Source organism: Apostichopus japonicus, chromosome 19 (genome assembly GCF_037975245.1).
Source record: "Apostichopus japonicus isolate 1M-3 chromosome 19, ASM3797524v1, whole genome shotgun sequence".
Classification (NCBI taxonomy): Eukaryota; Metazoa; Echinodermata; class Holothuroidea; order Aspidochirotida; family Stichopodidae; genus Apostichopus; species Apostichopus japonicus.
Window position 1 is genome coordinate 17,325,424 of NC_092579.1, and position 18,185 is coordinate 17,343,608.

At 35.3% G+C, this 18,185-nt stretch overlaps 1 protein-coding gene across 2 annotated transcripts in view; it reads right to left on the bottom strand.

Annotated features, from left to right (window-relative positions):
* LOC139960141 (FAD-dependent oxidoreductase domain-containing protein 2-like) overlaps positions 1–18,185 on the bottom strand; it is a 43,920-nt gene that overhangs the window by 16,010 nt on the left and 9,725 nt on the right. For both annotated transcript variants that reach the window (XM_071958283.1, XM_071958282.1), the window contains exon 3: positions 12,729–12,920. In XM_071958283.1, coding sequence (XP_071814384.1) covers positions 12,729–12,920 — 192 coding nt within the window. The remainder of the gene's footprint in view (positions 1–12,728; positions 12,921–18,185) is intronic.

The window sequence follows — 18,185 nt, forward strand, 5'->3', positions numbered from 1 at the left end:
TCAGTTTTGAATGATATATTACGATCGTTACTTATTTTCTCATTACCGTAAAAGCAGGACATAAATTACCCTAATCACTGACTTCTACTATTTAAACACTCGTTGTTTAGTAAACCGTGTCAGGACTCTGCCATCAGCTTCAGCCGTCATAAAGAGAGATAATGTGCCTGTGTCATCTTGTTTGGATGACTACATCAATGAACCATGATCGCAGCAGGATGACAAAACATTAAATCCCGTTGACAGCCAATGAGCAAGTTTAATGCAGGCTGGCAGGGAATCGACTTAACGAAAACTTTCTTACATCAAGTCTTCAACAAAACGTAGTCTGTTTTTTTCTAGTAAACAGTTTATGTCTACGGTTACAGCCCTCCAGACCAAATTAACAACAGATAAATGACAGGCAAAATGTTGTCTTGATATTATCAGGCATATACAGTTAGCTATGATAGGAGGGTGCAAATGACATTCTCAGAATAAGCATTTATAAATGCACTATTGATGAGAAAAACTATCTGGAATTGTTCAATAATGAATATTTATGAAGTGCATGCATATTATTGTACCATAAAAAATACAGTATGCAAACTAATTATTCCAAGAAAATGACAGGCACGTGATAAACATCGCATGATAAGGGAATTGCAGGTTACCGAGGCGATCTGAGAAGTTGTGCGCTCCTGTTGTGCACACAGCTTACTGTATCTTTACACGTTTCGGTAAAGGAATGTCCTGAGGCACAAAGTTAATTTGTTATATGCCGTAGACTTTTAAAGAACAGTCAGCTATGCAAATATCCAATAATGCACTTTCTGCAAAGGTTAAAAATTAATGGATCCACGGTTTAAATGAGAGTTCCTTAATGACGGAAGCCCATTAACGGTCACATTCTGCAAATTATCGTAGAGCAAAAAAATCACTTAAGACTCAAAACCTGACCTATCGATTGAATGTGTATATATAGTAAATACTGTAGATATTAATATACCACACAGACTATGTACAAAAAGGAAAGTAATGGAGAGTGTATACATTACATTACAATAGGCTATGTGGAAAGGGAGTACAGAACATTCGCCATCTTAAACAGATGGAGAGGAACAAAAAGTATAGAAAAGAAATTTGACCCAAAATACAAAAGTAGAGTTTACCGATTGAGAAAAAAACATGTCATAGTGTAAACATAGTCTTCTTCCAATCAAATTCCTACCTACCTTACCTGTCTCTGCCAAACATATGAACTAATTTCCCATCTGCAGACCTAACCTAAATTTATTGAACCAATTGTGTATTACTACCTGTACAGATTTAAGCCACCAATAAATTATATTATAGTGTTATAGTGTTAAAAGATTACCAGGGCATACTAGACACAGTAGAATGAGGAGCTAATGTTGTGGGGAGACAGGTAAGCGGGGAACGAAGTAAATTTATATTTACCACAGTAACTAGATAGTAGATACCTTCTGGTTAAAGGATATACTGTATATCTGCAAGAACCGATTAGTTACTTTATTTAGAATTGGCTTTGAGCTTTTATTGTTCACAGTATCCAGGTGAGACTGCACTCAAAGACTTCTCCAACGGTTGAGTCATATTACAAAATAAGTATATCCTATTGGTTTTGAAATGCAATTGTTTTACTGTCACAAGAAGTGTTCTTTTGGGTAGCATGCAATATATATACCAACTTATTCTCATGACCACTTTCCCACATCCTCAGCCACCAGGATATAAATAGGAATGACCCTGTTTGACCCCAATGAGGGGGTCCCTCCGGGACAATAGGCATTATTGGTCAAAACTAAAAGGGTAACGAGCAACGATTGATATTGGATTACAATTTGTTAATTCTTTTGGATGGGAACATCCATTCCTCAGACAACAGCTCTCCCTACCACAGTATACAGTAGTTAAAAACCCCCAGTGTTACATAATACGGTTTCATTATAATGATATCACAGAGTTTAGCTCAATGGCTGACATAAAAACCTTTACTCTTTTTCAAAACAAACATCAAAATTAATAGGTTAATAACAGTGTTTGTATATCCACAGTAAATCTATACTGCAACCTAAATCTGTATGTGTAATTAAGTCATCTAAAATTACTTCATTAATTAATTTAATACTTTTATCACATATAACATGCATCTTTTGAACAAGAGGAAATTTGCTCCATACTAACTCTTTATTAAGTAGACAGATTGCCAAAGAATCTTCATGTGGAAAGCATTACAATTCTAATGTATAATAATGAAACATAATCCACTTGAACTAGCTATATCACATTAAGGAACAGAAACATACTGTACGGTAGGCCTACCTCTATACTGGACTTTTGAACACTATCTATCCATTGACTACTGTCATACACACTATAACTGACATGTACAGGCATCTCTCAAAATCGTCAGATTCTAAAACTTGGACTCATATTTCTCTGTCTTCTATACACAGTAATTTATTCACCATCACTGATTGTCCATCAATTACAATAGATCCTCAATGTACGATACAGCTTTAAAAACAGTCATTTTATAAGGATTATTTACAAATATTCAAGAAATGTCATGCAATCCTTTTATTAGAGTATCTTGAAGAGCATTTTCTAATCCATAAATGATTTCGTAAATCTCAAATTATTATGCCCGCAGGGAATTTTTGAATGTACGCATTAGTATATTGATGCCTCTAGTTTGGATACTATAATTCATTTGTCATCATCCATGAATAAATTATGAAATAGAAAGGGAATTCTTGACAAAAAAAGTCCAGAAAATACCATAAAATATATGTGGGAGAATAATTTTATTGGGATCATGAAGAATTTAAAGCAGCTTGTTAAAATTTACCTTGTCAAGTTAGCGAGTATAATACTTGAGAAGAAAAAAATATGGAAACCTTCACAAACATACAGATTTACACATTTGATCTCCTAGATTTGTATTCTCCAAATCAAAGTTACTCCAGAAAGCAATATGGATTTGATTACATCCTCAAATACCTTGTCACCAAATTGACTGACATTTTCTCTACTTTCATGTCTAACAAAATGTGTATGGTATGAACACAAAATAAGAAATATCCGCTTAAGAAAAGCTGACATAATGCTAGCGTACCATGTGGTAAACCTATAAAACCTGCACGAAAAATAACGAGAATTAAAAATAGAGTACAGTAGTGTTAATACACTGAAGCTATATTGTAGAACAACATGGTAAACACCCAATGTCAACTGGATGGTTAACAAATTACACATGGATCCGAAAAGATAATAGAGTCAATAAGAAACTTGAGGAGTAGATTGAGGCGGTTTCAATTCCGTACGAAAATTGCTGTAGGAAATCCGGACAACAAAACGCACCATGTTGGCACTTTGAATGGTAGAATGAGAAGGAAGGGCATAGACCGGAGGAGCCGGTCATATAGGGTGTACAGTGTTAAAAGGTTACCAGTTCATTTTAGGCACTGTAGAAGGAGGTGCTAAGGTTGTGGGGAGACAGGTAAGCGAGGAACGTAGAAAATTTTGGGTGGTAGTTTGAAGAGGATCATTGCCGGGCATTCAGAAACTGTTCACCAATGCTTACCACTATGTATGTTTCACTTACAGGACATTCTTGACATTTCTTATTACATACTGTTATCAAAATAAAATTAAAATAAAATAAAACTGTTAGCAAACTGCTTATCCACTAGAGAGCCTGTGTAAGAGAATGTAGTCTAAAAGTAAGTTGTCCTGACGTTTTGTTCCTAGCAGGATCTTCAGAGGCTAAATGACAAATTGTCATTTAGCGATTGTCATTTAGCCTCTAAAGAAGATCCTGCTAGGATCGAAACGTCAGGCCAACTTACATTTACACTGTTATATACTGTTATATCAGACACATCCAGAAGCTGTAATTGTAACCTGGATGTAGACCTTAATAGAGATCACCCACAATTATAGTTTATTGTAAGTGTGTATGCAATTAGCTTTTACATTACTGTAATTACAGTGAGTAACAATGACAACTTTATTTCTTCTTCTCCATTTTTTATTTAAACCTTTACCATGCATACATAATCTCTCAAATGTCATATCAATATTTAATCAACCTGAATTTTAAAGTCAATATCACACCATGTACATAGCACGAAGCTCTCCAACAGACATAATACAACCAGACAGGTTATAATGAAGTATGGAAACCAAATTAATATCATATTTGCTGAATTATCATCAAAGGACCTTTAATTTTTTACACCTGATGTACTGTAGAACACGGTTAGTCTAAAATTAGCTTCAGCATGGACCTTCAGCACAATTCTGTAATAAAAAGACAACATTCCTAATGTACATGTTACTAATCCATCTGTACACAATATGTCATACATGTACTTTTCCTTCAAAGGGAAACAGTACTGTAGACGTTATGTAGCATTGAAGAATATATAGGCTTACCATGTGAAAAATTCAAATACCAAAATCTCATGTTAATTATATATAGCTCTTTTGGTTGCAGCATATGACACAGGCAAACTGTTATACAATTTTGAATTATAATATGTGGACCTACAGATGTCATATTTATGTACAGTGTTTTTATTCCTTCTTTTTATAACAATTGATATCATGGAAGCCTCCATATATATATATATGCTAGTTCTCTACATGTACCACTATACCATACCAGTTAATTCACTGTATGGTAGATACAGTATAGAGTTATTGTATTACAGTGTATTTACAGGTTCAGGAAGACATTTTCATTGCTTCAGTATGCACCGCATGCAGACAAATATACATCTGTACATCAATCATCAATATTAAAACCAAGTTGATTAAAATGGAAGCAAAAAGAGAAGACAGAAAAAGAGTTCTTGTTTAAATAGTTCACAAAGGTAGCATCAGTTAGAAAGTATACTGTAGGTAAAGAAACCCTGATGGGGGTGAGGGTGGGGGTAGGGAGGGGGTAGCAGGATCAGAGGAAGTGGCTACTAGCTAGAAAGTGGATCAGTTGGGGGCACAGTTGCTCAAATATTACCAACTTTTACAGGTGGGGAGAAGGGAATGATTTTGGGTGGCTAAAAGTAAGAAAGTATGAAGTACTTACAGTACAGTCAGTATGTACACGAGTTAGATAACTGAGGATCAAAGTCAATGCCCTTAATGGAGGAAATTATTTATTGGATGCACTGACAATCGCCACATTATCTGTCCAACAATTAGCCATTCTGTTTAATCTGTACATAAAAGTTTTAAAGGATGTACTGAGTGCATGCATCTCCAAGTGGAAAATATTAATGATGAAAAAAATAAATAATATTTATACCGTATAACCTGATCCTTATGTGAACTTGTTGAAGCATTCAAACTGTGTGATGTGTATTGGTCAGCCGATCCATACTGTACCGAACAATGAGTTTTCAAAAAGAGTTTGACAGTATTGTTTGTGCTAGATAATTAGTAATTTCCCAAAGGTGACCCTTCCATTAAACAAAGACACATAGAATAAATTCAAACGTGCGGTGACCCATATCAGATACCTTTCAGAACAATAATTAAGTAAAATGTTAATAAAAAGCCACAAAACCAACGGTATGACGATGCAGATAATCCCCTTCTTTCCAATACCAAAAACCATATCCGTATCCTACTAATTATTTTATAATATATAATATATGGACACAGTTATCCTTAAGAAGTTAAACATTCCAGTTTAATGACAACTTGTGTATACACAGGACCTCAATGAGGCAGCACAACAGTACATGCTTGGCAATTGTTGAACAGACCATGCAGAGGCTAAAGTGCATAGGGTACAGTGGTTAGCACCTTTGACGTTTTAAACTCCAACCTATTTGTCTCCTTGGACAATTGTAATCATTAGAGTATTTCATTATATAAAGAGGAATTTAATGTATATAGATCATGATTTGCAGAAAAAGTGGAAAATCATTGTTTTAACTCGATTATTAGTTACCAAAAAAAGCCCTAGGGAACATGTCAGGATTATAGCCCTGATATATATATGCTGCCAGGGTATGTGAACACATAAAATTAACCGGATGATTATAACCATCAACCCTTGCCATTTCCTTTAAACCAACAAATCGTGAGATTTAATAATATGAAACTGTAAGAACAACAGCCTGTGATTCTTTCCAGTGGTTTTATGACTATATACTTATAAAGGGGTCATGCAAATTCAATATTGAACTGTTAATTCCTGAAGCTACAGAATATGCACTATATTTTATACACTATATAACTTTAAGCAATTGCACTATGCACCTAAGTTCTGGGATATGTACATTCAATGTAAGCGTGTACTACACTACAGTAACCAATACATATATACAAGACTTATGAAACCATTCAAATTTCAAGGAAAGTTTTGATGCAGTTTTTCTTAATTCTTGATTGCATAGTCGTAATCTCATGATTTAAACCACAATTTTCTCCCTCTGGTACCAATAAAACTAAGCTTAATTAACAGTCCAGGTACCTGTGATGCATGTGTTTGACCTTTACGTAGTTAAACAGGCCGCATAAAGCCTGTTAATGATTGAGTGCTCCAGATATGGCATAAGTGCCATTATAATGTAGAAACCCTTCAAATCCAGCACAGTACTTGCTGCATGTTTCACCAGTAATTTGAACAAGGTTGGTTGCTCAAGGCGTTATTTACTGTAAAAGACATTTCGACTGGTTTTGTGTCAAATCATCCAAGACATGATATTTACGACATAATTTGCTTATTTTTTTCTTAACTTGTCATAAAGAAATCGCCACGTCACAACTTAGATATTTTTCTTGTAATTCTTTTTAAGATGTCAGTCAACTTATATCAGAAACAAAGAAGCTCCAACAATTCTAATCATGTGACTGTAACATCAAGATATGTCTGTGGTACCATATAGGGCGAGCATATTTGTGATTTGCCACTATTTGCAGAGCTCTGTGCAGCTGGCCATGCAGTTACAGTAGCGTTATTAATTGTATAGCTAGGTTTTGAAGGAAATTGCACTGCATGCATGTTATAAACCTCATTGGTACTCATTTAATTTCAGAGAAGTATCAGAATTCATAAAAAAAAATTGAAATAAATAATTAAAAAATAGAAAGATTGACTAGGATTATAAATGTAAATATGTACATCACCAGTATTAGTTTTAATTCAAAATTCAGAATTGTATACCTCACATTTTCATTGTAATAGTAAGAGAAAGTTTGAACAACTGCTTTATGTCACATACAACTGGGTCTATAGTTTCTTTTAAAATCTCCCCAATATAACCATTTTCTTTTTAATATGGTATATTACCTATAGCCTTTAGAAACTAGTTCTTAACTGGATAGAATTAAATCTAGATCCCATATTGCAAAATGCAAAGTAATTTATACAGAAGCCATTGACTTGATTTAAAAGATAACTCAATAGTTATGTAAATTTATCAATTTACATATCTGTTAGGAAACAGTATTATTCATCATAAATGCAGAGATCTTAGCAAGAAGAGGCCAAAAATACTACCTATACCTGTAGATCTGCAACAAACATATATTTAAGATGCACTAGTTTTATGCTGACTGAATTATTAATATACATATAGCACCTATATACTGTAGTACAGAGTATCGTATTAGATAACCTTTAAATTATACATACATAATACATTCCCCAGCTCCCCTCCATCCTTATCTCCGACTGGAAATTGATCTCACTCCCTCATTAACATTCTGTTGGAAATATATCAAAGCTCAATTAAGCCTACAGGCGTTAAATTTAATTTTCCACATCAGAGATCATCGCCATTTCTTCATCCCTTCACTTGACTTTAAAAAACTATTGCCAAGAAAAAAAAGCAGCAGACAAATTTGCTGCAAATATATTATTCCCCTCTCGGGGATGCAATTTAAAACCGAGGTAAAAAAATATGTCAAGGGGGGGCTCAATAAAAAAAGTTGTTAAGTTTGCATAAAACCTGCCACAAAATTACTCGGAGCGATAAGGAAATGGTACATAACTATTGTATAAATTGAACGTAATAGGAATTGCTGAGGTGTTTGTGTTGATTCGATGCCTTTATAATGAAAAAAAAGGTGGTGGGGGGGGGGGGGGAGAATCAAATTTGGCAAATTTCAACCCTGAAATGCCTATATCAGTATTTTTATTTTCATTGCAAAAATGTATATGTATATGTATGAGTGATATCTGTTGCTATTTATGAAAATTGGATGATCATTAAGTTTGTAGCTGTCACACTCAGGAATCAGTTCTGCAGTTTATGTGCATGACTAGTACAGTGGATATTAAGCAAAAGTAGTGTACTGTTTACCATGGGTGCCATAGTTGTTTTAACCTGTAGCTTAAATGGGATTTATCCCAAACTGAAACTTTGGGAGATCTTTATACAAGTTTTGAAACACTTACTATAATAATAGAGCTCTACAACATCATTTACATACATAACTGTATGTGATTCTCTGGATGCAGATGAGAAATAAATCATACTGTATGCATGCAGTTGTTACTTTGCAGAATTTACTCTATAATAATCAAGACAATCTGCAGTCTTGGGGGGGGGGGGAGGAGAGGGGAGGGGAGGGGAGAGAATGGGAGTATAAAATATGTGTGAATCCAAACTTATTATTAAAGGAAGGTTGAAAAATTACCAAACCTTCATAATTTAAATATAGTAATATGGAACAAAATGTATACTTTATCCACAGTATGGGATACTTTAACCATTTCTGTATCCATGGGATGAATAAAGATGGTTGGAAGTTATCACACCCAACAATTATGTCGGTGAAAATATATGGAAGCATATATACATTTATAATGTATAGACCACTACCTGCAGAAGAGTAATAGCTTACATTAACTGGGTTATAAATAACTTACTTATGTCATTGCTCCGACCAAGCAATGTTAATTTAATCCACAGATAACTGCATGGATGATGCCCCTTCGTGGTCTCAGTGAGAGATATAAAGTATATGCCGGTATCATCATTTGTTTGCGAAAAATCAGTGAATCATGCATTCAACCGTTTATTCTAACACAAATTCTGTCTATCTTTGTAGACCTGTATGTTACTCAAGAAGGCAAGTGCAGCTGGGATGCAGAATATGACAGTCCAATTTCAGTTGATTTCACATCTGAAGATATATCTTCACATATTCTAATTTCTATCTTAGAAATGTCTCATCCAGATCCTCTTGCAACAGCCAACGTTCTCACTCAGACGACACTCTGCTCAACGAAGAGGATGAGAGACTGTCCTCTTGATGCGTCATCTCGATACAGCTCCCTCCATCTCTAATTAAGAACAAATCTTCAGCAGTTTCTTGATATTTAGACACACACACTCTCTCTCCCTCTAAGCACATTCCAATTTGTTTTCATATATATCCCCCCTCCCCCCCGCCTCCGTCTCCAATATCCAAGATGATAAAGTTGTCAAATATAGCCATTTAGTAACACCTTCAAGATATTTGGTTAAATTTGTTTTACTATCTACATCTGCTGTGCCTTTTACCTGTCCATTTTTAAATTGGTCTTTATTTATGCTGGACTAGCTCACCCTAAGCCAATAGTATACATCTGTATTCAATTGTTTACTGAACTGTACCAGGGATACAAAACTGTGTCTGCTGCCAATCTCCAAGGTATAACCCTGCCCTCACCAATCCGTAGAGCCAGAAGGTACAACAAATCGTTCATGTTCCCTGGATAGAAACTCAATCGTCTGCGTTCCTTTTCCCTGCTTTTCTCCGAGTAATCCAATGAATTTCAATTTCGCTTCCAAATCCCTGCTAGCCTTACACAGTTTAATTGGATTTGTGGGGGTTCAAAAGCAGTCAGTTAAACTTTCTGGTCACGAGTGGCTGGATTTACCCGACGGCATGATTCCTGAGACTTCATGTGCATATCTTCGAGGCAAGCAAAATTTATGTTTCTAACAAGGACTTTCACCATGACGGCAGGTGTTTCATAAATCAATCGTAAAATTCTATGTTTTGAAAGATGGAAATAGTATTCTTCTTTGAATGTGACTATAGTATAACATAGAAAGGTATTTCAAAAGCCACCCAGCTTCTGCCTTCAAGTGTGTGTACGGTTATATAACTTACATAGATCCTATGGATGGTACAGTTCAGTAATGTAGAGTAATCTGTGAGATGTTTACCATGCAACAGTGAAACAGTTCAGTTTATTGATTATGCAAGTTCGTAATACATATATATAGAGAGAGAGATATGCTTACAATCACTGAACAACTAATAGTTTAAAGGCATTGAAGACTCGCCCCAAACCGCGTGCCGCGCTCTGAAAAGTTAACTTTCCGTTGCTTGCAAGTGAAGTTTTCTGCTTGTTGCTACACAATGCAGAGAGTAATGAAACGTGATACCTTGTTATCTTTTATCTAGACCTGAGATGTCCATCGCTGCTATGTACACTGTGTTGTGGGTATTGACCCTAGCTGTATGTATGTACACTAGTGTCTAATTACCGACGGTAGCAAGCTGTGTGTGTATTTTCTGGGATCAATGGTGGTGTCTAACACTTCTGTTACACCTCATTCGAAACTAGGTCAGATTACCTGCATGAGACGTTTCTTTGTGCGTGAGTCTTCACATACTTTAATAGATGCTACATACATGCAAAATGTTCAGACTGAAATAGGTGAAATACATTAGACATTAAACTAGATAAAAAAATACTTTAGATGCCCTCGGTATCTATGTATCCTCAGAAGCATGGTAACTATGTTCCGAACGAATTGAAGATGGGAAAAATCCACACAAAGCGTTACGACTAGGCACTTTGGGTGGTAGAATAAGAAGGAAGGGCATTTACCGGAGAGGTCCGGACATAGAGGGCGCACAGGTTACGGGTTCGTTTTAGGCATGGTAGAACGAGAGTGCTAAGGTTGTGGGGAGACAGGTATTCGAGAAACAAAGTCAATCTATGTGAACTATAGTACTGTAGTATTTTATTATGAAGAAAACCAAAGTACAAAACTTCAAAATGTGAACACTGAAGAAATGTTATCCCCTACATGAGTTCACGAAGATACAGTTCTACCATAATTAATTAATTATTGAACATGACTTTACACAAGAGACTGGTCAGGGTGGTACTGATATCTATCCAATTTACCTGTATGCAACGTAACGAGAACGAATCAATCCCTAAACGAGGAAGTTAAATATGTAAAATTACAAATACATAAAATTAACTGCATGAGGAAATACAGTAGCTTATAATGAGCAGTTTTAACCACGCACATAAATGTTACAAATTTTTTTCTGTTCTTCGATATATCTTTCACGGTGATAAGCTATCATGGATGTGTTTCTAAATCTCTCAAAGGCAATATTAAGAAGAATACTGTACCTAACTTTTGTTAGAATGTCCCTCACCATATAATGAATCTTTGATTACCTTCCTATGTTACAGACGTGCTTTTTACACTTTGTTTGAGAGTGTCTTGCACGATTCTAATCTTGCGAGTCAGATCCTCTTGTATGTACCTTATCATACAGCCCCTGAGCACAGTACATCGACTTTTCAATTTTAATACCTACTGTACTGTAGCTGTATTGAAAATGTCTTCTCATGCACAGACATGAACACACTCAACATTTGAAACATTTCATCTCCAACGTCTGGGCAACAGTTTCTTCGAAAAAGTATTGATCTTTTTTGTTGGGGAGGGGGGGGCTCACCCATTCATTTACAGGACAATAATGGATAAAGTTAACAATGATGGGGCCATAGCTAGTAAAATTAAAACTTATGTTGTATGATTTTGTACATACATTTATTTGTGAACAGATCAAACAAGCTTCCCGTATACAGAAAGTCAAAGTATACAGTACTGTATTGTTACTAACATTGATGTTACACCAAGCGTGAGAATCAATTGGAAAAACAGATTATAACACACAGTGTGGGACTTCTGAATAGTACATATCAGAAGTAAGACAGCCTACAGTTGATTTCTTTTGGGAACAGCTAGTACAAAGAATTTCACCAAGTTCATAGGCTAGGGTATATCCTGGGCTCTGTAGAAATATGTGTAGGATACATGTAGGAGAAGAATGAAGCAAATGTACCTAGTTCGGATATGATAAGAATTAAAAATACAAAGAATTTCACCAGGTTTATAGGCTAGGGTATATTGCTAGGCTCAGTAGAAATATGTGAAGGAGTAGAATGATATGATAAAAAAAATTTAAAAATTACCTGTCTTCTTACAACAAGTGTAATACATAGATCTTCTTTCGTTGGTGAGCAGACCGCATTCTGGTCTTTAATATGTGTGGCTCCTTCTCCTGAAACCATGATGCCTCACAATTACGCAGAGGATACAGTACTTAATATGAGAAAGGCATTCCACCCACAACATCCTCGCAACACGGCATATTGCATAGCAAATTGCTATGCAAAATGGATAGCGCGCTATATAAACAGTGCAAAGAATTTTATAGCAGTTTTTGCACATGGTAACCATACTATTTCATGTGAGACAAAAGTTACAGAGCCTTCAAAACTGCAATATAAAGTTCAAACACTGAACTGTTACCTGATGCATACGACAGTTCTTCAAGAAATGTACCCTTTCTGTATATGACTCACAACAAGACATGGTTTAAACTTAGGCTGTACAGGTAGCTCAGTAGCTTTAATTGCACTCATATATGTTTCCTATACAAGTACATGTACTTACTTGCAGGTGTAGACGACTCCCTTCTGGTTCCTCATTGTGAAATATTCTGTGTGATTTGTATTTTGGCCTGCATGTCTGTGGATATTAGAGATTTCTGTGTTGTACTGTACGTTCAAGCCTAGCTTCTGCGTGTAGTCGTTCAAATACCTCACATAGTCATCAGCAGGGGGGAAGAACTCACGGCTGTAATGTCTAGAACAAAAAAGAAAAAAGGAAAAAAATTAAAAAGTGAAGATACTGTCGAGAAATACATAGAAAATTATAGTTTCAGAATTTTTAATGTCTTTCTCCCCCATACACATCTCTAATTCTTGCAAATAAGGGAAGGTTAGGCAAACTGAACGGGACATGTCCCATGTACTGTACAGTAGCTATTCCCAATCTTTATTCAAAACTGCTTGTTCACTGTACCTACAGTACAGTAAATGAACCTGACTCTTACTGTAGGTCCTTTACAGTGAAGATTCTATAAGGTACGTTGTAGGGTACTAACCGTGTAGTCTGAACCATTCCTCTTCTTCCCCACTAGCCCTCTCCCCCCCCCCCCCATTCCCTGTTATTTTAGTTCACCAGAAGCACAGCTAGCAGATAGTTATGATTGGATACAAAAAACATTTTGAACTGAGCCTTCAAATTACCAGTTAATACCACTCGTCGTATAAGACGTATCAGCAGAAATGTTTGAAAGGATACAGATCTCTTTAATAGAGAATATGATAGATCTACAGTATGCTCATGAATCCAACATTTGTGAGTGGCAAAAAGTTACCACCTAATGCAAACTGTTACTAGGTTTGTAGCAGACAGTTTGCACACTGTGTCTATATGTATACTGTAGTGCATATTGTGTAGTGCTCTACTACAGTATATACATTGAGCAAGTATGGAAAACTGTTCAATTTAACTACAGTGTGCACTCTACAGATATTACCTTCCTGGGCTCATAATTTCCCCCCCCCCCCCCAATGCATCTTATTTCTTGACAGGTTATAAATTACTAATATATTCAAACTTGATGTCTGTCTCAATGACTACAATAATGTAACCATGCTAATTTATGATTAGAATTCCCCACAGCTAATGCTATAATATACAGTAAGCAGTCACCATCATGTTACAAGATTCTACATACATACTGTTAGTTTAAGATCTTGATGAGCAGCTATAACTAATTCAGTGCCTTCAATATGCTAAATAATTAAGCTGATAAAAGGAACTTCGACTTATGGTAAGTAGTTACATGAAGAAAGTGCTCCAAGCTACGGTACTCAATAAATTACATATGTCAAAGGCAAGGCAGAGATGTGCCAATCAATCAGAATGAATTAATAGGAAGAACTTAAGATGGTAAATTTATACAACGGTACATCAATCAATGCAACCAGCAACTCATTGCCATGTACAGTACTGTAGTACTACCATTTATACAGTATTCAGTTCAGCTGCAAGCTGCATGAAACTAAGATACAGGTACAGTTTAACTTTAATTAAAAAGGAGTCTTATCTTATTTAGTTCCTGCTATAAAGGAATTGATCGATATTGTATTATGCTATGCAAAATCCTTTGAAAATTGAAAATTACAAGGAATTACTTGCTCACCTTCAATAACCTAATTTGACGTCTAGTGACAGAATACTTTTCTTGTAATCACTAGGGGGAAAACACATACTTGGAGTGACAATTCAAGCAAGTCTGATTAGTTTAAAAGCCATCTTGTCCACTTTATATAATCTTCATCGTTATAAGCCAGGCCATTTAACAAACACATAATTTCCTCTTCGGAATGGAATAAATAAAATGCTGCTTTAAAGGAGGGAATACATGTACCTGTACCAGAAAAACACAAAAAATTCCACAAACTACATTTTAGAGGTAAATGGATTAATGTACCCCTTTAAGTGTTTAAACTTGTTTTGCGTTATTCTTGGGAGGGGGAGGGGGATCTTAGGTGCACTTTATACAGTGGATGATGGGAAGTAGAATTACACTTGTCTACAATACAAATGAAAATCTTCCTTTTTCTAATTACATACTCCTGTAACATAGCTCCACCTCATCAAACCAATAACAGTGTGCTCTGTACCTATATGCCGTAACTAAGTAGAAGTACTATCACTTAGCCTATACCTATAACTTGTATGCATCCTACACAAGTGAGAACGACTCTAAAAATTAATGCAAAACAACAAAAAGGAAAACCAGCGAGCTGCCACTCCATGACTACACCTACTCATACTTAAATTCTCTCCAAGAAACTCTTTGCATAATGGAAATGAGCTCATGGGTATTTTTTTTTTTTAAATATATCCATCAGCCAATTTTGAATGCATTATTTTGACAGCAGATATTAACTCATGTCGCTTAGGGAACTGTTAAAAAAAAAGTTTGATTTCGGCTCACCAAATTTTTTTAATAAAGTCACCGGAGCTAGAGTGACAGGTAGCTTAATAGTAGGGATGTGACAGATTGTCAGGTGACTTGCTGCAAATATTTGATTAAATACAAATCGAAAGAATTGTTTCACCCAGAGACATGCACACGTGTATACAAATTAGACCTGCAGCCTAAAGAGTTTGGCTGATTATTAAGTGTAGACTTGAGGCAGTAAAATTGTCTGTTTTAACGAAATTGTAAAAACATGCAGTTCTATAATCACATCACAGAAGTCTGCAACATTTAACATGTATAACAGAACTTGATGTTAATTTTCTGACAGCAATTTCATAATGTTGATTGGATAATCCAGAGGAATTTTTTTATTTTGGGGGGGGGGGGGGATGAGAAAGGAACACATTCTTTAAGCCTCCAGGTGAAATTTGTGTACAGTTCCTACCTACAGTTCAGTACATCACATTTTCAAGATATTGATAGTCCAAATTATCAAAGTTTGTAATGTACTGTTAGTGACTTTGTAACAAACGTGTGTGTGATTTGTCCTGGTGTTAATCAACTGAAAGCTAGCACACTAGTTTGCTTTGCTTTATATGTATCACTCTGTTGCTTTGAAATTGGACTGGATAGAGTGTAAACTTTCCTTAACAGGAAGTAAAATTAACAATATACCAATGACTATTATATGTGTTCATATTTTGAGATGCATCCTAAATTTAAAGTAGAAAATTGGATGCAAATTTTGAAGAAAATTATAATTTAACACATTTTTCAGTGCATGAGCATGCTTCCATGATATCACATACCGTATGTTTGTGTCATTTCGTTCATCTAATGGTACAAAACATGTACTGTACATAAGGAATGTGTGCAAGGAATGTTGATTATTGAACATTCTATATTAAGTATCTAAAAATACTATATTGCAGGTTTGAGTATAATTTAGAAATTATTTTGATTAATACATTTAACTGTCGAGCTACTCAAACCATATATATACTTTCAAATCTACCCATTCAATAAACCTACAAACTGTATGTACCACATATACCTGTGCTAGCTGTGCAAACATCACACTGACCTCCCTTCCCCTTCCCCTCCCCTCCCACCCCACTTCTCCCACAATTCCTAGTCACCTGGACATACCAACATCTAGGGAACTGCACTTCAGGGTATACCAAAATTTGTTCACGGTTTGTCAAATCTCTACTTTGACACCTTAACCCCTCATAACTCATAGGGAGTATTGCAAGAGCTACTGCTGTACTGGAAGCTGTGTACATAATAATGTATATATGTACTGATGTACGGCATACATTCATCCATGCTGTACGGTAATAAAGTACTGTAATTAAAAAAAATAATACTAAAAACTAAAAAGAGCATAGATGTATATATATATATATATATATATATATGTACATATACATACATATATACATCTAGTATCTATTTTGCATAATGTGCACGTCCAGAAAGCCACAAATTCTTTTAATGGTCATACATGAAGTCTGTTTATTACTTGTAATTGAGGCATCTAGTCTGTGTAAATGCAATTTGTACTGAGAGATCTGTAATCCAGATTAAGTTACAGTAAAATCAGCTGACATTTGACAGAATCATGGCATGAAACTTGTGACATTTAAATGACTTACATTCTAAACGTACAGCTGTGTGTTATGCCATCTGAATACCAATTGAGAGTACAGTTCTAGTATAAAATAAATAGTCTGAACAGTATACAGAATTGAGAAGATTTAAGGCTGGCAATATTTACATTTTTACACTGTCATCATTTATAAACTACAGTAACAAAATTTCCCACTATATTTGTTAAAATAGAACATTAAATCTGAACTGTAGATTTAAAAGTATGAGTAGATTTAAGCAAAATAGCAAATTTACACCTTTTTCGTACAAATCCTTCAAATGGCAAATCTGAAAGTACTACATGTAACTAAATGCACATGTTTTGTACAGTAGGTCAGAGGTTAAAACACACAGGAATAAAGCCTCAGCCCTGTGTGCTGTGTACATATATACATGTACAAATATGATTTTTGTATTCAGTAAACTTGTGTTAACCGTAGAATTACAAGTAGAAGATGCAGATACTGTGAGGTTAGAACTCAGTCATTTGTCTTGCTTTACTCAATTCATAACGTTATGACTTAATGAATATTTTAGAATATATATAATTAACATACTGTGCATGCATATATACACTGTTAAAGTCTCATATATACTGTACTTTAGTCACACAGTAAGTCTGAGGTATGGTACTGCACTTTAACTATGTACATTGTGACAGAATCTACACTTTCCAACATTGAAAACTATCTGTTCTAAGCATCTGCTGCAGTATGTTACTGTACATGGTAAAATCTCAAGACTGCATGCATACAACATCAGACCTTCCCCCCTACCTGCAGTTCTCAATCTTATTACCGTACGTTGTACGCCTAATGTAATGTACGTGGGCCGATCCAGCATTCAGACTGCTCAAATTATCTCGGCACTGCATTGTTACTCAAAGTTAAAGAAAAAACATTTTCAGATCAATAACAAATTAATTATGTTTCATGACTGATTAACCATCCCAATCAACAAACTTCTTCTGTTGCTTGCAGCAGTTTTCTGGCTGAGTAAGTCTGAATTGACACAATTCAACGCTTAATTGACATGGTTTCATCAGGAGAGGCTGGTAATTCTCAAGGAGAACACACCTGCAGTTCGATTCTTTTCTACAACCAATGTTTTTCATTTATCCTAATGCCCGAAGCTTTTGTCAGCTGTTACCACAGATTTTATCGCCCTCTCCAGATAACTCAAGTGGTTATGGACGTGAAATTGGTTGCCTCAAAGCCTTATTCTGACAAACACATGTACATCATAACAGCCATCTTAGATTTAAAGCAGGGGAAAAGAGTTTTTTCTTTATTTTTAGCCAGAACAATAAGACACAACATGCACGTACGCACTGACGCACTCGTAAGATATTCTAAATATAAATTTGATACGTTGCACCACTTGAACTAAATTCTTACTTATAGTGCTTACTATAT